The 23,136-nt window shown below is 38.7% G+C and overlaps 1 protein-coding gene across 5 annotated transcripts in view; it reads right to left on the bottom strand.

Moving 5' to 3' along the window:
- cntfr (ciliary neurotrophic factor receptor) overlaps positions 1–23,136 on the bottom strand; it is a 203,945-nt gene that overhangs the window by 90,826 nt on the left and 89,983 nt on the right. For all 5 annotated transcript variants that reach the window (XM_086097748.1, XM_086097749.1, XM_086097747.1 and 2 more), the window contains one exon: positions 3,082–3,315. In XM_086097748.1, the coding sequence (XP_085953874.1) occupies positions 3,082–3,315 (234 nt within the window). The remainder of the gene's footprint in view (positions 1–3,081; positions 3,316–23,136) is intronic.

Below are 23,136 nucleotides of genomic sequence, written 5' to 3'. Positions count from 1 at the left end.
GTGGACGATGTGCTGCTAAGGTGACTTTGTCTTGAATTAGTGCAATATAACTGGCAGGTCAACTGACTTCCTCATTGCATGAGCAGCTGACCTGCAAGTTACTACTGGTTGACTGCTCAGATGTCCTCCCGGCCAACTATCAGACTTCCCCAACAGCTTTGCTCACTGAATGGCGGTTGCACAGGGAGATTGTGTGTCCTGCCGACTGACTGCATGACAGGTCACTGGGGTGAGTGTCTGGATATACGACCCGCTGCGGTTGATATTGTGTTAGCTGTGAGGCTGAATAACTGGGTGGGTGCAGCCAAGTGATGGTGCTATAAATTTCTTAGCTGACGTCCAGTGAGGACAGCAATATAAGTATGGTTGGGGGGGGCAAGAAAATGGCAGGATGGTAATAATTTCCCCAGTTATGACAGAAGAGAGCATGGTTTATTTCAATAAGGAACTGTATTGTTATATGACCTCTTGATTATTAAAATATAATGGATATTTATTGCCAGGACACTGACATTTTATATGAATTGCCACTCTATCGCTCCACCATTATGTGCACAAGTACACCTATGAGATAGTAAGACCATATGCCATTGCTGCCATATGTGAATGGTACATGCTTCAAAATTCGCACATTCCATCTTACATGTGCCTAAATTTAGTCTTTGTGACACTACGCAACACGAAAAGCAGATGGGGCGGCTTCCTGTACGCATATCGAGAAGGTGATCATTTTGCATGATTTTTGGTTGGGTGTGACATCATTCCGGAAGCTAGAAAGAGCTTTGAGGTAAGTTTGAGGAAAAGAGCGTTTTTTAAAAAAAGTTGCAAAGACTTCAGAAGAAAAAAAAAGACAGATGGTTCTTTGTTATACTCTTGATAACACTGTGTTAAACATAACAAGCCCCTGGTGTGAGCAATAAACGCTGCATAAACTCCCGCTACCGTCACGACGGTAATCACGACAAGTGTAGCCTGTCGAGGTGCCACCATCGTTGTAGTTGTGCGACACTTTTTAGCTGTAGCACGTTTTGTAGGTGATACAAAAACACAAATACAAATGGAATGCCGGCGTAAAGGTTGTAATTGACCCTATATATACGATGCAAAGGGTTCTCTTTCTCTCTCTCTCTCTCTGTCTGTCTCTGTCTCTGTCTCTTTCTCTTCTCTACCCCCTCTTCCTTTTCTCTCTTCCTCTCTCTCATGTCTCTCTCTCTGTCTCTCTTTTTCCTTTCTCTCTTCCTTTTCTCACTCTTCCTCTGTCTCTCTCGTTCTCTTAATCTCTCTGCTTTCTTTCTCTCGCTCCTCCCTTGCTTATCTCTCTTACTCCCTTTCTCTTCTCTGTCCCTCACTTCCTTCTCTCTTTCTCTTCTCTATCCCTCTCTTCCTTCTCTCTCTGCCTCCCTCTCTCTCTCTCTCTGTTTGTCTCTCTCTCTCTTTCCTTCTCTATCCCCCTCTTCCCTTTCTCGCTCTTCCTCTCTCTCTTTCTCTCCCTTGCTCTTTCTCTCTTCTCTCTCTCATTTTACTTTCTCTCTTCCTTTTCTCACTCTTCCTCTGTCTCTCTCGCTCTCTTTCTCTCTCTGTCCCTCACTTCCTTCTCTTTCTCTTCTCTATCCCTCTCTTCCTTCTCTCTCTCCCTCCCTCCCCCCCTCTCTCTCTTTCTCTGTCTCTCTTTCTCTTCTCTGTCCCTCTCTTCCCTCTCACTCTTTCTCTCTCTCTCCTCCCTTTTCATATACGTCCACTTGAGCTGGAGACCACTACAAGTGTCATTATGATGGACAAAATTATGAGCGGTGAAAAGACGCTCTAACTTACATCTCACTCACTCGTGCATCATTCATCGTCATGACGGGATGTACCATCACATAAAATGCTCATCAGTTTGGTATTATTGCAGCATTCCGTAATTCATCATTGCCAGTAAGATTAACCCAACTGTCACACTTCCATACAGACTCATTCATCACAAATTTGCATGAACACTTTACATGTGCATACACCTGTACAGTATTCATGACTCATTCTTGGCTGCGTGCATTTTAAGATGACAGCTGTATGGAATATAATAACATTCGCCATCTTTAGTGTGGAGCCGATTGTGCCACGTGCATACATGTGACCTTTAATTTCATCACATCATCTATTTGTATTGCAATAGATTGCCTTTTTTGCAAACTATCTTTTTGACCTTGTCCTGAGGTTATTGTTTTATTAGAAATGTGAAAAATAGAACGAGCACAATATGTTCAGGTGTATATATTCAGTGCCAGGGAAGTGATGAATTAAGCTGCCTCAAAGTCTGTCATTTTTGGCAGTGCTACGAAGTAGTGTGCCATGATTGATGCTAAACAGATATCAGTGTGTACCCTCTAGTAAGGTAGCATCTGCCTAATAATCCCAGTGTTCATCGGGGACTTAATGTTTAAATTTGATTCAAAATCTCCCAACTGGTTGTATTGTCTTAATAAAACAAATTTCATGTTCAAATCTGAACAAAGGCGTGCACATGTGTTCTTTTGGATGATCGTATTACTCAAACATTGACGTTCATATACGGCATTTATCTAATAGAGTAGTTTACTGATGATGACATGTCGAATCGGTAAGATTACCGAATGAACAATACTGAGCTCTCTCAAAAATGAATAAATAAATAATATAGTAGTCTATTTGAGATTCCATCAATATTTGTACATATACTTGTATTGAGAAGATGAGCTCAGTTGATTTGTCCACAAATGCTTATTGTTTGTCATTTTAATGTAAATGGCATGTGCAAAAACATATATTCTTGTGGGCTGGAGTGACAAAAAACAAAAACAAAAAAAAAGCTTCTTGTGTGCTACTTTGACTCAGAAGAATGGGAGTAGAACAAAAGGGTGAGGTTGGGTGTTCTCATTTCTTTTGCTATATCAGCATGTTTTCCTTGTATGCATGATATTTTCATTGCACAATATGGATACTTCAATTTGGCCTCTTGTTTACTCTCTGCAGAAGCAATAACCAAAGTGCCCTACCGGGATGATTAAAGAGTCATGACTGTTTGGCAAGCAATATTTGGCGGACAATTGTCTGGGTACTTACTGCCAATGCGGAGGTTGATGGTGTCGCGTCTCTCTCCATTTGGGTTCTGAAAGCAGCTGTAGAGTCCATTGTGGCCCAGGTCCACTTGGGTCAGTATCAGTCTGGGGCCTTCGAGACGGTGCTGGGCCTTCACGTCCGTCCCGTTCACCTTCCATGACACCGATGCGTCATTGTCCAGGGAGCCGCACTGCATGGTGACGTCGCTGCCCATTCGCTCATACTGGTTCCTGGCAACTTCAGACACATAAAAGCAAATTGTTAATTTTGGAACTCGTGATACAGATTATTTAATCAGTTTAACATTATTGTTTAAATTACTTTTCAAATATGAATCAGTACCAATGACACAATCTTGGAGGCATCTTCAAATAGGATTAATTGTCCTTGTATATACGCTCCGGAGTGTAAGTCGTAGGAACAGCCAACCTATGGAAAAGTGTGACTTATAATATATATATATACGTATATATATATGTATAGTCTTATTTGTCCATGTTTTATCGTCAAGCTGCCTTCAATGGTTGTAAGTGATGTTGTAGGGAACATGGTCTCCAGGATTAAGGGATACATTTGAGCCTAATGGGAGTTTTGGTTACGACAGTGCACTTTAGAGGCCCCGCTTTGTTGATAAGTCCCACGGGACCCGTTGGGACCACACAAAGTGAAGACGTCAGATTAACATTTGAATACTAAGGATCAACAGCTCAACAAAACACAACAATGAAATATTGATCCCTGTCTTTTCAAAAGTTCTTGTCAAGGCAGAAAAGAGAAGACAAGTGGGATCAAATGTTTTTTCATACAAGGTAGTTCCCCTTCTCTCGGTGTCCTCTGACATGCCTCTTAACACAGCGGATACAGATGTCTGCCACTTTTTCATGTATATTTCATGTCCCATAACACATTCATTTATATTTCATGTGGAAAATCCCTGTCCCCATTAACATTAACGAGACATGATTTGTTGTCTCTTTTCTTGTTTCCGCTTCCTCTCTGAGCCGTGCATCACCCCCATGACCTCCCCATCACTTGATTCCTGCCCTCTGAGTTGCTCCTTTTTTTCCCTATTATCAGCCATCTTCACCCTGCCCATCACAGCCGTCGTTCCCAATTTGTTTGAGTCACAGTCAAAATAGTGTGTGCATATGAATATGAGTGGCGAGACTTGCCAATTTGGTTTGATCTCACCCTCTCTGTCAAAGGGGAAAATATGTGGCTTTATTTACATAAAAAAAAACACATTTGCATCTCCATAAAAGCAGCCCGACTTTGATGTTTAGCTTTGATGCAGATGCTGGTGTAGAAAGAAAATAGGTACAAATCTTCTTTAGTACTTGTACATTCACTTTGATAAGGTACTAAAAAAATGACAGCTAGATGGATGGATGGACGGACATATTGACAGACAGACACATAGGTTATACATTTTATGGGCTTCTTTTACTGCATTTAATAGAATACAGATGTAGAATTGTGTTGTCATCGTGTTCTTAATTATGACTCTAATCTTTGTTATTTTCCTTGGGGGGGGGGGGGGGAGCATAATGGACACATAAACGTCTAACCTCCGGTACTGAGGTTCAGACCGGTATGCCACGTGAGACTGCACATTGCGGTGCGTTGTGATCATTTGCCGTTATCTTGGCTTCTTGTCTTTGTTTCTTGCCTCTGTAAGTTATTCTCACTGCCTTTGGGTGCCTCCGTTGCTCTTATCTTGTTCTCACTCTGTCTTTCTCTCTGCTCACCTTCACTCTCCCATCTCCATCATTCTCCCCCCCCCCCCCCCTCACCTTGAAACTGCTCACTCCTCTCTGTCTTCTCCTGAACTGTCTGCATTCATCACCTATTTATCTAAAGGATTCTATCATGAAAATGCCAAATAGTGCAAAACTCGCCATAGAGTAAGAGATGCACTAATGAATAAATTCGCTCGCGCATATGCAACGACTCCTACACTGTGCTGCATAATGCCCTCATGCCTCATCACCATACAGGCAAGTAGGCCTAATAACCATAATGGCATTCAGCTCAAGTGCTATTGATCTTTTTGTAATAGACAGGGCATTGTTAGTAGCATAAGAACAATGTTATGAGCTATCAAATGCGAATGAAAATCATTAATGTCCTTCAGAAAGTTCAAAGTCTTCTCGACGCAAAACAGAGTCGATAAAACAGATTCTCTTTGAGGAGTGTTATAAACTAAACAGCCACAAGAATATGTATTTTCTTCTTACTGTAGTGAATAACTTCCAAAATTGGAAATATAAAAAAAAGTCACAGGAAAGTTACAGCCTTGGGTTGAGATGCAGGACATGCCCTCAACTGGTTGCTAGCCAATCACAGTACATACAGACAAACGGCTATTTGCGGAGCTCCCAAACTATAAAAATTCACTTCCAGAAATTGTTTTCCGGATTTTCAGTTTTCAAATTCTGTCCGCAATATTGGACACATTAATGTGAGGGTGACATTTCACATTGCAGCCCTTGTTCCTCACCATTGATATGAATCTATGAACGCTAGCAGCAATCAGGGTTAGCTTGAAGTTGTTAGCTTTTGGCTAGCATCAGACTCATTCGCTAGCTTCTACTACACATGCATGAGGACGACTTTACTGATGCGTATCGACGGAATGACGCTACACTTGTCAAACATATCGCAACTAACTACTAAATATTTTTGCCCATTTTCAACCATTATTTTTATGTTTTTTTTTTTTTTACATGTCCAAAACAATCAGTGTTACGGGCGTAACAAGCTAGCATTCAGTGAATTCCACAAGAAAATACGGACAATCCGTAACATTTGGCAGCTCTGTAATTGCATTCCCATCTAAGCACAATTTTAGTGTCTTTGTTGAAATGAACATGCATTGGGATAGAAGAGGAATCCGGACTAACCAAAGAAAATCTACGCAAGCAACACAAGCAATCAATAAAAGCAATCACACACAGACACACACTTTGGGTTGTAGGGCGGTCAACAAGTGCTCACTTCACAGCAGTGATCTGTGATCGCCCTTGCCAACTTCGCATCAACCTCCGCTGGAGGTCTGCTAACAGTTCTTTATAAATTTACTTTGCACACTTCAACCTTCTGCATGGACCCGAGCTAATCAGTTTATGTGCCAATTTTAAAGGGAATGAGGGGAGCTGCTTCGATTGGCTATACAATATCAGCATTTGGTGTCCTCCACCCCCGAGCACAGACTTACACTCGGCACGAACATAGAGCCACTAGTGACTAGTAATGGTTTAAAGCTTTCATGAATGCCAAATACTGTATATTATGTATGAATTCCACAGGTTCACCCTGGGGTGTTAGTGGGCACTTAATTTTTCACTCAAATGCTGTTCATTATAGTTTATATGCAGTGTTACCACTCGTGTCTTTCCAGAGTGCGGCATTACCATGTTGTAAGGTCAACAGTGCTCAGATCTGCCGCACATTACAAGCACATTGAACCAGAGTTTACTTAAAGAACACACACCATTTTCTGCTTATTCATTCAAAATACAGTGAAAGATGATGGGTTTTGTTATATTTGCAACTTCACGTGGCATTTTAAATGAGTAGTCCCCAATTTGTACCTGAATTTTGCATCAAACTACTATGAGAATACAAAAATTCCACCACTCCAATATTCCTGTGAAGGCATCATTCTTGCTAATCCTGTCTGTAAACTAAGTATGAAGGTAAGGACATAAATAATTCCAGTCAAGAAAAAAAACACTTTTTTTAGCTATTTAACCAGTAACGCAACCATTGTGTTTTATCTGCATTTAGTTGACAGATACCAAAATCTTCATGTTAAGGCTTCTACACACCAATCGAACACGGCAATTGGGAAGACTATTTGGTGTAGGGTAAACTGTTGTCGGGGTGTCGTTGGCTGTCGTGACAATAGATTACTCTGATTGACTGTTAGCGAGTGAATCAGTGCACGGGACATGAATGGGAAGTGACAAACTGTGAAGACATTGAAGCTGTTATAACTTCGCCAATGTTTCACATAACCTTTTGCTTTTTGGACGTATAATGGCTGGCTGGACAAAAGATCCCAAAGACAAATTTGTCACTCAAGACAGACTGCAGCGTCTGCAGTGATGCGGACTCTGTATCGGTCCGTTGTGGTAAAGAAGGTGCTGAGCCGAAAGGCAAAGCTCTCGATTTACCGGTCGATCTACGTTCCTACCCTCACCATGGTCACGAGCTGTGGGTCGTGACCGAAAGAACAAGATCCCGGATACAAGCGGCCGAAATGAGTTTCCTCTGCAGGGTATCCGGGCTCTCCCTTAGAGATAGAGTGTCGAGCCGTTCCTCCTCTGCGTTGAGAGGAACCAATTGAGTTGGCTCGGGCATCTGGTTTGGATGCCTCCTGGACGCCTCCCTGGAGAGGTGTTCTGGGCATGTCCCACCGGTGGGAGGCCCCGGGGACGACCCAGGACACGCTGGAGAGACTATGTCCCCAGCTGGCCTGGAACGCCTTGGGATCCCGTCGGAGGAGCTGGCTGAAGTGGCTTGGGAGAGGAAAGTCTGGGCTTCCCTGCTAAAGCTGCTGCCCCTGCGACCTACCCCGAATAAGCGGTAGATGATGGATGGATAGACGGATGTTCATAACTAGTCAAAGTGCAATTTCTGCAGAAATTGCATGGGAATGCTGAATGCTACTAGCTGAATGCTAAGATTTGAATGCATGCGGAATGCTTATGAAGTAAATTGAAAGATAAATTATGTGAAAATCACAAATTATAAATTGTAGTTGAATGATAAGTAAATAAAAAGAAAACTTGAACTGCAATCTGTCTAAGGTGGGATTCGAACCATCACCTCCTGTTTACTGGTCAAAGCTCCATCACACTAGCCACTGAGCCACAGTGAACTTGATATCATCATTGAAGTGCTGTTAACGTGGATAATGAGAGCGAAATTGTGTAAAAATTACAAATGACCAATTGTAGATTGATAAATGAAAAAAAAGAAACTCACCAGTCCTTTGCATAAACCACTGGACCATTGCTGGTTGTACTCAAACTTATTCCGTTGTGTAACTAACTAGGCCAATTGAGTGTATTTTCAGCATGACATATTTATAAACATCAACTAGAGTTTTTTTTAGGTACATCTCCCTCAAATTGTCAATTTGTGAAAGTCCAGTAGGCTGCTAAGCCTGCCAAACTAAACTGTAATTGCAATTGGACCCAAATGGCTCTATGAAATGAATGAATGACAGAGATGAACAAAATATGTTTATTTTACATGACAATGATGTTTATTACAAATAGATTTGTTTTTGTTTTTCATAGGCTTTAATGCCCGTCCACCCAGAAAGACACCCAGAGCTTGCAGACCAATATTCACATTGCCACACAATTGTTTTGCATCTATCTGCCACATAACCCAAACACTCCCTCCATTTGATTAGATCTGTGATTTATTTTCATTATGAGGCACCAACTGTGCGGCAAAAATCTCAGGGCCGCACATGTGCCAGTGTGTGACTCGCTCTATCATTCCACATCTGTGACTTCAGTTGTTTGTGCACGCACGTCTGTTATCAGTGAGTCTCTATCATAAGTCATTGCTAAATTATGGTATGAAATGAAAGGGAGGTTTGGCGTTCTGCTTTATCAAGAGTTATATCCCGTTGCGCTGTGCCCAAATCATTGAATGTTTGCAAGAGAGTTGCCGTTAATGAATGTGTGTGTACAGTACGTGAAAGTGCGTAGAGCTACTTGTAGATTCATCGACATGCATGCATCAGACGGTGTGGGAGCGTGTCGCTTTCCAACCGAGCCGTAACTCACAGGAACAGTTATCAGTGAATCACATTTGTATGCCAAAGGGGAGTCTCGCCTTTTTGAAAGTTCAACAGTAAAACATTGGATCAGCTGACATACTGAAATGCAGCCTACTGGAATGATCAATTTCTGTTTAGAGGATCACATTTTTCACTCTGTGATTACACATGCCCAGCCACAGACACACAAATGTTGATTTTTTATTTATTTTTGAATGAATATGAACTTTGCTGCATAAGGTTGTCCGTGTCTTGATATGACTTTATACACTATATATTTATTTTTAAAAACATAAGTAAAATATTATAATGCCTGTTGCCACTGAAAATAAAAATATATTTAGGCTTTGTGTGTTATTAATAAATAAATCAATATTGGTATCAACTAAAACACTTTACTTCATTGAGAAAACTTGATTATTGGTTTTATTGTACGCTAGTTTTGGATAATTATTCCAAGTTGTTTGACAAATAAAATTGTTTTCTACATATAACAGTAGACAGCCAAGTCAGTCTTTGTAATTACGAATGAGAGAAAGGGTATGCAGGGCCCCCAAAGCAATTTGGATGGAGTGCGTACAAGTGGAGTAGCAGCTGTACCGGCTACGGTAAAAACAATTAACAGATGTGTCCAATTATATAAGTTGATTGGAAAACTCAGACACGCTATGTCTAGAAAAAAAAAAAAGGAATGTGAGATGTCCAGGTGTTATTGAAAAGGATGGGATGAAATCTGACTGGTCATGGATGGATGGATGGATAGATGGATGGCCAACATGGAGTGAGCAGCTGTGGCTACCACTTATGCTTGTTCTGGGAAACTACATGAAGAGAGTGCATGGCTCAGTGGTAGAGTGGATCTCTCCCAACCCAGAAGTTTTGGGTTCGACCCCAGGCCCTTGTGACCTTGTCGAAGTATCCTTGAGCAAGATAGTGAACCCCCAATGGCTCCTAATGCTGCGCCATTAGTAGGTGAACGTGATGTCAGCGTGAATAATGCCTTAGCAGGTGGAAAAGCTCTAGACAAGTGAAAGACCATTTACCATAGTAATCCTGAAATTGCGGACTTTCCAATCTCATTTAGGTCAGCTGTGTGGAAGTATTTGTGCTACCCAACTGAGAACAGAGATGGAAATGGAATAGGACACTTTTTATCATTAAGTGCTTAAAAAAAGTACCTAAGTCACAAAACACAATCGTATTATAAATATAATATATTTTATGTATATCATTTGCAACAATATAATGTATAATAATAATTAATTTAGAACAATATTGCATTATTATATTATTGCTTTTAATCAAATTTTGTATCAAACCATTCACCGAAATCGAGATACAAATCATCAATTTGAATTATTATAGCGGTAATTCCATCCACCCATTTTTATTCAAATTTTCAAGAAATGCGAAAATAAAACTGAATGGAAACGCTAGAAATTCGAAAAAGGTTTTTACGCTTAGAGTGGGTAGATTCGGATAAAGGAAAATGCGAATTTGGCTATGGAACCAGGTTTCCCGAATAACCGGTGGCAAGACCGGATACATGTCGCACGTTTTGAACGGATTTTACATCCCACGGACGTTTGTAATCGCAAAGCAATGTCGGACGATAAAATAAGGTATTTTTGGGGGGTTTATCAAGAATTATAAAAGAAAACTCATACGACGTCATCGCACGGCACAGTCACTTCCTGGTCTTCTTCTTCTTCTTTTAAATTACTGGTGGATCCCATCTCTAGGGTGTATACCGCCACCTACAGCGACGGAGTCTCCTCTCAATATTCGCAAAAGAAGAACATGACTACTGTGATTATCATGCATGTAATTATATGCAGAGCAACACATCCGTTCATCAAAATTCAAGTCACACTAAAAAGTAGTAACTTGTACATCAGTCAACAAATATATTTTCTTGCCTCAGTCAGCATGTGGAGCACATTGCAAGTTTTACAAAAGTACAGCACAGCAAAATGCTAAATCCTTCCTGATGATTTGCAAGATGGCCGTCCGATTAACTGCTGCATGACATAATAAGTTGCGGTACTAAACAAACGTTGACGGTTTGAAGCCGCACACATATTCATGCACTGGTAGGACTATAGAATACATACTTGCTGATAGACTACAGGCAAGGCAGGCGTAAAAATACAAACACACACGAATGGGATTATGCATGGGAATACGCATTTCCACACCCACCGTCTTGTTTCCTCCCATATTACACTTCCTCTGCAAACATCTTGGAATTAAGTTATCACTTTATCCTCCTGTCTCTTTTTCTCCTCCGAGAGATTAAGAGTCACTCTCGCTCGGCATTTGCCGCTCCTTTCATGTGAGAGCACTGAGGCAGCTGCAGCTGTGAAAGTGTTTGTATGTGTGCATGAGTCAGGGCATCAGTGCTCATATAAATCCACTTCCTGTTTCCTGCCATCTTATCTAGGGCCCCAATTCACTTGCATTTGCACAGTCAGGTGTGCGCGTGTGCGGGTGTGTGTTTGAATCAGTCATATTATGAGATGCCTTCCGTCCAGGAGGCTTGCAGCAACAACCTTAGTTGACAAAAAGATTCACAAGCAACAAAGTTAATTGAGCCTTGACTTTTTAGAGGCACCCCGGGAGGAACATGGAGGCAAGGAAAAGAATGGGGAGAGTGTTAGACGGATTGGAAAGATGAAGTTGTTGCAGAAAGAGGAGGGGCAGCACAGGAGGGAGGATGTTGTGAGTGAGCAGTTAATATTTTACAAGCCCGGATTAGAGAGGTCATGAAACGAGGAGTGGAGGAGGAATTCTTGAGAATTAACTCGGAAGTATGAGGAGAAACATCAAATAAACAAGGAGCGGGACAGCTGGATAACGGCTCTGTTCAGGAACGTGTAATTTTTAACAACAGGGATAGTAAAACAGCAAGAGATGGAAAACAAGACATCAGAGATCTGCATCCTGAATGTGACTTCTTATTTAAAGACTTCAAAAGTCACAAAATGCAGTAATAGTTCATGATTAATAAAAGACTAGAGGACACCCGATTGCCCAACTATTGACTACAGGTACTTAACAAATAACTTTACATTATAGAACATGTTAGAAACTCTATTATATACAGCTTGAACATTGTAAGGCATTGTAGGAAATTCCCATTCCCATCTGAGGGAGTGATGTCACATATGCGTCATGTCACGTTTTTAGTGCGTGATGACTCCCGTGTCCATATCTCACATAAATGACATTGGAGGAAGGAGAGAGATTCACATTTTTTATTTGCACCCTAAAAACAGATAATAAACGAAAATTTAAATTTGACCAATGTAGCTGGTAGTTATGTGTCCGACAGATCCTTTGGTTAAAACAACCACTCTAGGATGGTAGGTTTTTTCAACCAATATATATATTGGTGATTGGGCCAACCGATACAAATTGGTTAATGACAAAAAGTACCACTGAATGTCGTTCTCCAAATTTGACCTATCCCCTGAGGGAGCAGCGGCAGCGGCCATGCTCGACAATCATTTGATGATCAAACCCCCCAATTCCAACCCATAATGCTGAGTGCCAAGCAGGAAGGCTAAAGGGTCCCATTTTCTTTGGAATGACCGGCCAGGGATTGAACCCACAACCTCCCAGTCTCAAGGCAGACACACACACACACACACACACATATATATATATATATATATATAAAATAATAAAAAAAAATTAAGTGATCAATCTAGATTTATTTTCTATTGTAACTAATTTTCATTGGTTGTTTGGCTAACCAATAAAATTGGTATGCCCATAACCACTCGGAATGGTTAAACGTCTGACCAATGTATTGGTTAATCAAGCTAATATGAGTTTAACCTACTAGATTGGTAGTTTTTTTTAAACAATCTATTTTTAGAGAGTGGGAATACAGTCACTATTTTGAGTTTGTGTCAACTAAAAACAAAAATATTCAGGTTTGTTGCACACACTGGTAATCTAGCTTCAATAACACTAAATCAAAAAAAATAATAAAAAATCATGGATCACAGCACAGTATGTATTCAAGCTTAAAGACAAAGTTTTGCTATTACAACATTAATAAATATATCAAGTAATAAAAACTGCCTTCATTTGATTTAAAAATGTATTATGATAGTGAATATGTTTTTTCTTTTCTTTTAAAAACAAGAAGACCTTCAATGTTAAGTGAAATCCAGAAAAAAATCATTATGTAAAAAAAACAACACTATCAGGTTGTCTTTCTTTTAGCCTGTTTTTATAAAACAAACCTTAAAAACAAAATTCCTAAATGTCACTGTCAAAAATGCACTTCTAATTCTTTTTTAAATAAAAAACATGGAGACCATTTATGTTAAGTGAAATCCAGTAAAAGAGTCATTATTAATTAATTATCCGGTTGTCTTTATTTTATTTTTCTTATAGCAACAATCTTTATTCTTAAATGTCACTGTTAAAAACTTCCAATTAAGTGGCAAAACCCGGAGACATTTTTATGTTAAGCAGGGTTGTCGGTATTGGCTCAAAGTAACAAAGTAACTTGTAATCAAACTAAGTTACTTATAAAAATCAAGCAATAAGTAGGGTAACTAAATTGCTTTTTCGAGGTAACTATGGTAACAAAACGTATACATTCAGGCAGTTGCATCCTTAAAAGTGATATATAATTATATAAATTTGATGGTTTAAAAAAAACGTGTTAGATTCAAATTCTCTCTCTCACTCTCTCTCTCTCTCTCTCTCTCTCTCTCAAACACAGCTCAATGGTATTGTGTTTTTGCTCGTGCAAATCCTAAATCATACCCTTGCTTCTTTTATTCATTCATCATTTTGTACCATGCTGTTTTCATTTCCTCTGATATGTTCTGAACTCAGATGTGAGGTTTAGCGTGGTGATCCATCACCTGCATCTTGTTTTTATTTATTTTACTTTTTCTTTTTTGTCATATCAGCATTCTGTTAAGCAGTTTCTTGCCGGACGGGAGTTGTGCAGTTACCAACCACAGACTTGATACAGCTTCACTATGTTTTTATTACTGTTTCTTAAATGCTAAAGGATACATTGATATGCAAATATCATCTTTATAATTAGCGGTTTTTGATTCCCCGTTGGCTAGACTGCATATGAATGATAATCCCCGCATAAGCCTGAAGAAACCTCCCTCACAGTCCTCATCTTATTGGTTAATAAGTTGGTTAGCATCACCCTGAGCCTTTCCCGAGCAGCAGAGTGAAGGTCACTGCTAATACCAGCCAGCTCATTTATTACACAGATTGGGACGACACAGACATAGAAGGATCAGTGATAGAAAATATCTCCTATCTTCTGATTGAAAATGGGAAGATTATATGGAAGCTTAGGAGTAGTGTAAACGGTACTGCGGCGAGCAACCATGAAGGAAGTTAACAAGGGGATAAAGAATAACATTGTGTGATAAGGAGCAAAAGTGCAGCTGGGAAAAGAGGAATTTCAAAAGCTCTAGATGAGAAGAGAAGTTGAGGCAATGAGCAATGAATTAATGGATGGCAATATATGACAATGAAGCTGGGTAAAGATACCATCTGCAAATATGACTGCCTTCATCAAGAATCCACTGAGCGAATACACAATGACCTTCGCATAGCAACTTAAATTGGCAGGAAAATTGGCTTAACTCCTGACAGGATCAAAATGCGTCATACTTACCTAAAAAAAGTTATTCAGGGTTCATTCGGGTTCATTTGTAGAAAACTCAATTTGACACCTTTTTTTTGGTCTGCAAAACTGTTTCTTTACAAATTAGGCGAAGTAATCTCAGGGATGAAATTCTTCAAAGGAAAGTAAGTGATTTTACTAGGGTGACCAGGCGTCATGTTTTGTCTGGGACAGTCCCGGGTTTGAGCCTTGTGTCCCGAGTCCTGGCGGATTTTTCCAAACCCATTATCTTGCCCCACCATTACACAGGTCCCACCCCGGCGTCACTTTTTTGCCATGTATATGTCAATCACACAGTTGTCATATGATAAACCAATTAACTCATTCACTCCCAGCCATTTTCACTGAAGCAACCCCCTTCGCTCCCGGCTGTTTTACTGGATTTTGACTGATTTTGCAAGGCCCACAGAATATTGTGTTCTATTGCTATAAAAAGAAAGATTCAAGTCTCTTCTTTCATCAGGAAGAAAAAGTATAATTGTATCTGATTCCTGTAGTTTTATCATTAATCACAAACCTGTTGAAAAAAATGGCAAAAAGAGCTTGTTACAACATGGCCCTGGTTGATCTCTTATTCTCTGCTGCCACTTGCTGCCATTTTTTTGTAATATACCACTGCTTTAAGCGTCCTCTTCAGGTCAGAAGCTGCACTAAAGCCTTTTGTATGCTCTGGCATAAATAAATAAAAACTTGAAAAAAAAAGTATAAGTACGTTTTTGGGACCAAAGCAATATTTAAAATATAACGTGTTTATACGTTTTGGGGTGCAAATGAGTTAAGAGGGAGATTAACTGTTTAATTCCTTCTTATTTACTTCTACATTTATTTTTGCGTTCACATTCTCATCCACATCTAATCGCTAGTAGGTTTGCTTTCATCATACCAGAACTCGGACTACTTCCTGTAGTCCGATTAGCCTAATAGAGCGGTCGCCGGTCAGACCCAACGCAAGCTAAGCTTTTCTCATCTCCAATGCTAAGATGCGGCACCGGTTGAATAATGTTGAGTACATTGCATTGTTTAGCGCTTTTGAACTGTCAACCAAGATAGCATTTAGCATTAGCTAAATAACACAACCGACAAGTTTGCCACCCACACGTCGACAAATAGGATTTGGCGCATGTCATCTGTCATTCTCAGTGAAATTGTAGCGTCCCAGTTTTAATTTTGAAAATCCGATCAAAGGAAACGTTTGCAGTCCTAATCGGTGGTGGGAAGTAATGAAGTCTAAATATGTTGATTTGTTAATATAAAATACTTTGATCTTACCCAACTAAATGGCACTCATCTTTCTTTTCGGAATCTTATACTCACTTGGAAAGTTGTTCAAAATAAGTAACAATATTCTTTTTTCCCCTCATCAGTCGGTGGTCTAAAACAGATGCATACATATTCAAGGAAGGTTCTTCTGCGACGGAGACACAGTGTGCTTCACACAAAGCTGTTGCTGCTGCAGTCAAGCCCAAGCCCATAGCGATGCCACACAACTTCCAGCATCATTTCTACTCTTGTTTGAGTCAGCGTTCAAAGGGCCACCAATCCAAATGGGACTTAAGGCTATTTCCCTGTCGCCGCTGAGGCTTAGTGAAATTCAAGAATGAGTTGTTTTTTCTTTCTCCCTATTCTTGTCTGCCGACTGTGTTTGCAGTGTGACAGTTTCCCAAACAGTTGGCAATGGTACCAAGGGAACTGCGCATGAGTAGCTCAAGAGCTGCAATCAATCATGTGTGACATTTGAAAGGTAACACACCTACAGCAGCAGTATACACAATGCATGCACGCACCTGTGCTCGTTCCATAAAGAGACCCTGAAATATGTGGAGTTCTACGCTCCCGCCATTGTGGCTTGCTAAATGTGGCAGCTGTAGCATCCAGCGCCTCACACCGCTTTCCATTCTGCAGGTAAAATACGATGTCATTTTTCACCTTCCGGCAAAGACAGATTAGCTGTTGTTTTTTTTTTATGTTTTATGCAAAAATGATTTCTAACACAGATGAAACTTTGGGGTTGTTCATTTCATAAATTAACCAAAATATTTGGAAAAACTTTAAAGTAGCAGCAAGGAACTTTTCAACCTTAATAAAATATTTTCATAACTTCTGATGAAACATTTGCTATGAGGGGGTCTGTATCAATTGTACTGGCACTAAACAACTTTGAGGAGGATGGTAGGAACACTCTCGTACAAAAAACTACAAATGTGCTAACTGCTTTGTAGCATACGTCACTTCCCCCTTTACCCATTTGTTATAAAGACGGAAGTCAATTTGAATGTCGTGAAAAAAATGACGCAATGCGCTCGTTCTCATGAAAAACGTGATTTTCCTTCAGGCATAACGTTACCGAATTTGTCCATATGGTGGCGCCATAATGAACGGAAACTGAAAGTTCTTTAGTGTTGCTCCCATGCATTTTGTCAATAAAGAAGCGACAATGACTACGTGCAGTCCATGTTAAAGGTTAAGGTCAAATTTCCGGTTTCTGAAACATTTGTTATAACCCAATTACATGCATAAGCGTTGCACCGGTATAAATGATAATGAAACTTTCTACCTTCAATAAAACAGATTATATTTATGTCATTCACCACACAAATAAAGCAGTTGGTTTCCGTTTCACTCTAAAAGTATGTTGCTATGCTGTTTCTGAGTTTCGCCATTTTTGTTGATTTATTTCCGCACGTATAAGTACGCTCTAAAAAGAGATATGTTGAACCAATTTAAGATTACAAATGAAATTGTTGAATTGTTGAAATTGTTTCAATTGGTAACACACGATTGAATTACGTTAATCCAAAATGAATATATTGAGTTTAATTTATTATGAGTTGTTTAAACTTAATATATTGACTTGAATTAAATTAATCCAAAGGTAATCCAAAGTGAATATATTAAGTTTAATGAATTTACATTTAAAATTAATATACTTGCTTTGGGTTAATTTAATTCAATCGTGTGTTACCAATTGAGGCATTTTTTTTTTGAAGTTGGTCAACAATTAAATTTGTAATCTTATATTGGTTCAACAATTCTCTTTTTAGAGTGTATTTGCTGTACTCAAAAGACCAAGATTTCTTGTGGATAGAGCTTGTGCAGAACACAAATCAATGTTGCCTTTAAAGGAGCTATTCCGATCACATTTATTTGATTTAATATTTGGGTAATATTTAAGCCAGGGTTCTCAATTGGATTTTATAGCCCCTTCAGACCCGCATTTTTTCTGCTGGGCAAAATGTCTCTTTTTTTTGTTGTTGCTGATTTTGACTCTTTTCCCACATAAGAACTACATGGCCGCTTTTTTAACATCAACATCAAGCAAATCAACTTGCGAATTTTGATTGGTTGGTTAAGATCCAATCATGAACCAGAAGTGTTGATATCATCCAAATGATGCGTTTTATTTTACACGCAAATATGTCCTCTCCACTGGGACCATCTATGGGCCAGAAGGGGTTAAAATCCCGCATAGGAGTATATTCGGGTTTATGAGCGTTATATACATTGTGCAACACAATACATTCTACAGCCAAGGTTACTGGATACATTCATTTTTTTTAATGCCTTTTGGTAATGAAAAGCAATGTAATAAAGATCCCATTTGTAATTCATGTGTTTTTCTGGTATGTGCAGACAAACACACAGATAGCAGATAGTCACGCATTGACAAAAATGTACGCTTATTTCTTGGCCAGCAGATAAAAGTTCCATTGTCAGTTATCTCATATCTAGATTTAATGACATCCAGGTATGTTTGTTGTTTATTTGACATGGCTCATTGCAGATCCAAACAGCACATGGTCTGTCTTTATGCAAGGGTGTTAAAATGTGTTTTTGTCAACACAATGTGTCTTTGCACACATTCATATAACGACGCATACTTGTTTACTCTCAGCCTGCGCTATATTGGTGTGTTTGAGCCCATATGTATAAGTACACGTAATCATATTCGTGTTTGGGTGTCTGTGTGTGTGTGTGTGTTTCCGTGCAAGCCAACATGACTCTGCCCACATGTGTAGACAGAACCTTCTCCCTGGCTTGTTGACATTCCTGTTGCTTGAGTTCCCTGTATGATCCAAACTCCTCTCATTCAAAACAGACCTCTTCTCTCTTCGACATACACACTCGCCTTCATGCCGAATTGTAGCAGCTACCTTCTTATAGAAAAACATCAGAAAGGCATGCGCGTGCACGTTCAGCCTGTCCTCTCTATCAGCACAGTTGAGTCCTTTTCGTGAGTTTAGTCTGAACAGAACATGTGCTGTATTGTGCCGTATATTGATCATGAGGCAGGTTTGCATGATGTTGCTCCTTGGCCTGCCGCATACCAAAGTGCTGTCACGGCTTGCTGCTGCCGATGACAGCTTACGAGACACAAATGTATGGCTTACGTGCATAGTGTGCTGTGAATTTACTTCAATGTATAGACCTGACAAGACGGTCCGAGCCCCACGCAGCAACAATTGTTCTGCAACTGTGAGCTAGCCAAAAGTCTTTTGACAGGAGCTACAACCCGACTGAACATTTTAAACATTCAGCTAATCAGTTGACTTATTTTTATTTTTGATATCCAGTTTAGACTTACAGAGCAGTGATGTAGTGACAAAACTAATGTATATTAATAAGCGTGTCTCACTATGTAAGACGGGGGCGGCCATTTTGCTACTTGCTGTCGACTTAAAATGACATAGTTGCTCATGTCTCAGCTCCAGAAAACAGGGGAACCGCATTGAACTTATTATTGTAAAGAAGATTTTTGGACAGAAATACATTCAAAAATAATGTGTTCAGTCTTGTTGTATTAAAACCATAGAAAATGTCATTGCATGTGTATTTGCCAACTGACACATACTCACAAGGCTGGGACAAAACATTTTTGTCTCATAAATACACTAAACCAAACCTTTACAGTAAAAAGGATGGGGACAACAGATTGATTCTCAAATACTCTCGTCATGCAACTTGTCGAGATGCTTTTGTCCCCACTCCTTAAAAGTATCCTGTTCAGCTAATGTGAAATTCAAAAGGTCTGTAGCACTTCTTCCTATTCAAAAAAGATTCAAATAAAGAAATGTTTTAGACTAAAGAAATGTTTCTGCTGGTTCCAGTGGTGTTTAGATGGTGCAATAATAATAATAATAATAATAAGGCTGCACAATATATCGAAAAAATATCGATATTGTGATATTGGTCCATAAAATATGCATATCGCAAAGAAATGCAATAAGTTTCATATGGAAATGTATGCTTTTATCTGAATTCAGTCAGCCGCTAACTAAAATGTGCACCGCCATCCAATAGATGAACATTATTAAGAGGTAATTCCAAGATTATATTGAATTTGTTTATTTTGCTGCATGAATTTTTTTTAAATTATTTAATTAAATAAAAATAATGTAAATTTCTTTAGGCACATGTTAAATATTGCAATGATATCGATATCGCTATATTCAGCAACTATGTCGCATATCACATGATTTTCCAATATCATCCAGCCCTAAATAATAATAATAATAATAATAATAATGTATATGCAACATACTTAGGTAAATAATGTAAAAGTGCAAATTACAGTTTTTTTGCAATAACATGAGCTTCTGTAATTGCTCCAAATTCTCAATAAAAAGAAGAGTAGCAGATGAAAAGAATGCAGGTGTACCTGCTGCTGGAAGAAACAGACCACAAGATGTAATATTACCAGAGAGAACAGGTGACCTTTCCAAAAATGCACGTTGCATTTAAAAAAAAAATAAGTTTTCAGTTGCTAGGATGCTTGGGCATGTTCATTCAGATATTCATAAGCCTTTGCAAACTGTATCTCATTGCTGATGGCATGAATATGTGTTAACTCTCTTAATGACAGGTACATTCATACTGCCTGTGCCTGCTGAATGATGGAATAGTCAATATTTTCTTTATACATACATGTTTTACTTGCACATCGCGGTGTGTCAGTTTTTTCTCTCCCAGAAGTCTTCCTAACAGTGTGATTATTTTTCCTTCACATGATTTAATGTTATGTTTTAATTGTTTATTTCTGGTTTCCGATTACTGTCAAGGTTGATTTTTTTTTTTAAACCAATTATATTTAGGATTATATTCCTAGACCTTTAAATACAGTATATATATATATATATATATATATATATATATATATATATATATATACACAGGTTTGCAAAAACTCCAGCTTCAGATGGCAGTGATAATATTGCAATTCACTGCAGTCCCTAAAACTTACTCAGTCAATAATTTACACTTGTGAGGTTATTTCTTCAAAATGTCATGGCGTGTTTTACTACTAGAAGCTTTTCGAAGTTTATATTATTGCGTTGTAAGTCTGAAGGGGAAAAGTATCTAGGAAACTCGCCCCAGCAGACCTGATGACCTTCTTTATAGATATGAATAAGATATGAAGGGCAGAGAGTGAAACAAAGCAGTTGGCACAGCGTTGCGTCAGTCGTGCGCCGCATCATTCATTCAAAGCGTATCCATATATAAGGTCAGGAGTAGAACACATGAGGACATCCTAAAATGTCACTTGGAGAAAAAGCCATACAACTTGTACATGCTGTAGGTCTAAAGGACAATGCAGAGTGAGTAAAAACGAGAATAGGAGCACTTTTGTTTTATGTGGTTATGTCATAAACCAAAACATATCTTCAAAAATATCTTAGCCCATGATGAAGAAGGTTGGATTGGCCTGCCTGCAGTTCTTAATAATGAATGTGTGGTCTAAAAGGCACAGTAAAAAAAAATCCCATATCGTGTCTTATTTTGTATTAAGAGCTGAACATCTTTAGATGTGGTGTTCTTAGTCCCCAACACTCTTTTAAGTAGGAAAACAAATTCCAACCCTTGGTTGCACAAGACCTTCAAATTTGGGGTTCTACTTTCATGTTTCATGCAAAAAAGTATTAGTATGGAATTGCAAATTATTGTTTTGGGTTCGAATAGTCTAACACATGCGCACGCAGGATTGAATGAATTTTAAAGTACATATTAAAAAAAAATAAGTAACATGTTTTATGCAGGGACCTTTTTGCTCTTCATCAGAAACAAATTTAAACTTCAGATGGCAAACTTTCTGATTATATGGGTGAGAATTTTGATATTTGTTTGGCCATGCACAAAAAAAAAACAGATGGACTTTCATTCCACACAAACAGTCAGAGTCACGCAGCACAGATGATGCAAAACAAATGTGTGGTGAGACACAGACCTGGGCTACCAAAAAGCATACAGACAATTTATAGGCAGAATGACAAAAAGAGAAAATAAAAGAGAGTTAGGATTGCTCCATTTTGATAAAGTGCACTGTCCTAAAAAAAAAATCGCAAAATTATTTTTATACATGAACAAAAAAATGCAACCATGTTATGTTAACAAGAGTAAGAAAAATTGGAAAAAAAATATTTTATTGTAACCGTATTTCTATTAGGTTAACATTTATTCCTACTTTTATGTTAACAAGAGTATGAAAAAAAATATTGTACATTTAATTGTAAATGTTGATATAAATTGAGATTAATTTGTGATTAATCATGAGTTAATTATTGAAGTCATGCGATTAATTACAATAAAAAAATGTAATCAACTGACACCTCTCTCTCTCTCTCTCTATATATATATATATATATATATATATATATTTACCATTTTGAAATTGAATTAAATGTACCTGAATCGCGACTGCAGGGTATATACCTTGTGTGCGTTTCTGTTTCACCAACAGTTCAGCAGTGAGCTGAAGCTCAAAGCCAACACTAATTCCCTCAAGGATAACCAAAGCTGCAGACTTCTTTTGTAGTAGATGCAGCTACAACAATGAAACACGTGTGGAGGATTTTCTCCCAAACCTAAACTAAAAATGGCTTTCAAATGTGATGCAAGTCGGCAGCTTGAATGAATGCTTACCCTGTTATTGAGTGCTAAGATATTCATCCTAATACCTGGGAATTGTTTTTGTGTTACCTCTTATTAGACATGTTTGACACCCAAATCCATCCTCAGCTATGGTTTTGCGCACGCATTAGTTTGGGATTAGATTCAACCTTTCAGATGAAGCCAACCCGCAGAAACCCTGTTTAGTAGAACGAGGAGCACAAACACACACACACTTGCAAGATTAGAAAAACACATTGCAGCATGTATGACTGATAGAACAACCCAACCTCAATTCATCACTGTGTGTGTGTTTGTGTACACACACAGGCTGATATAAAATAGTTAATGTTACCACTCCTAGATGACTGTGTGTAATGAATATGCTCTTTTGTCAATGTGACACATCGGACTTTTAAACATGTTGTTTCAAAAAAGGGGGGGGGGGGTGAATACATGCCTCACACAGGAGAGCAGAAACAATACCATCAGAAAGGTCCAGGAGTGGAATCTCAAACTACAAATGACTAGATTTGGGTCGTTTCATACCAATTTTGTGGAGAGATGCACAGCCCTAATATATATATATATATATATATATATATATATATATACACACATATTATGAAAGAAAATGTCCAGATTCCCTGTTTGATCGCATCATCAGTAAAAAATAAATAAATAAATAAAAAGC

This window comes from Leptonotus elevatus, chromosome 15, assembly GCF_054856555.1.
Source record: "Leptonotus elevatus isolate MCC_2025b chromosome 15, RoL_Lele_1.0, whole genome shotgun sequence".
Taxonomy (NCBI): Eukaryota; Metazoa; Chordata; class Actinopteri; order Syngnathiformes; family Syngnathidae; genus Leptonotus; species Leptonotus elevatus.
The sequence above is the reverse complement of the archived record's forward strand: the minus strand, read 5'-3'. Positions and strand labels throughout refer to the sequence as shown.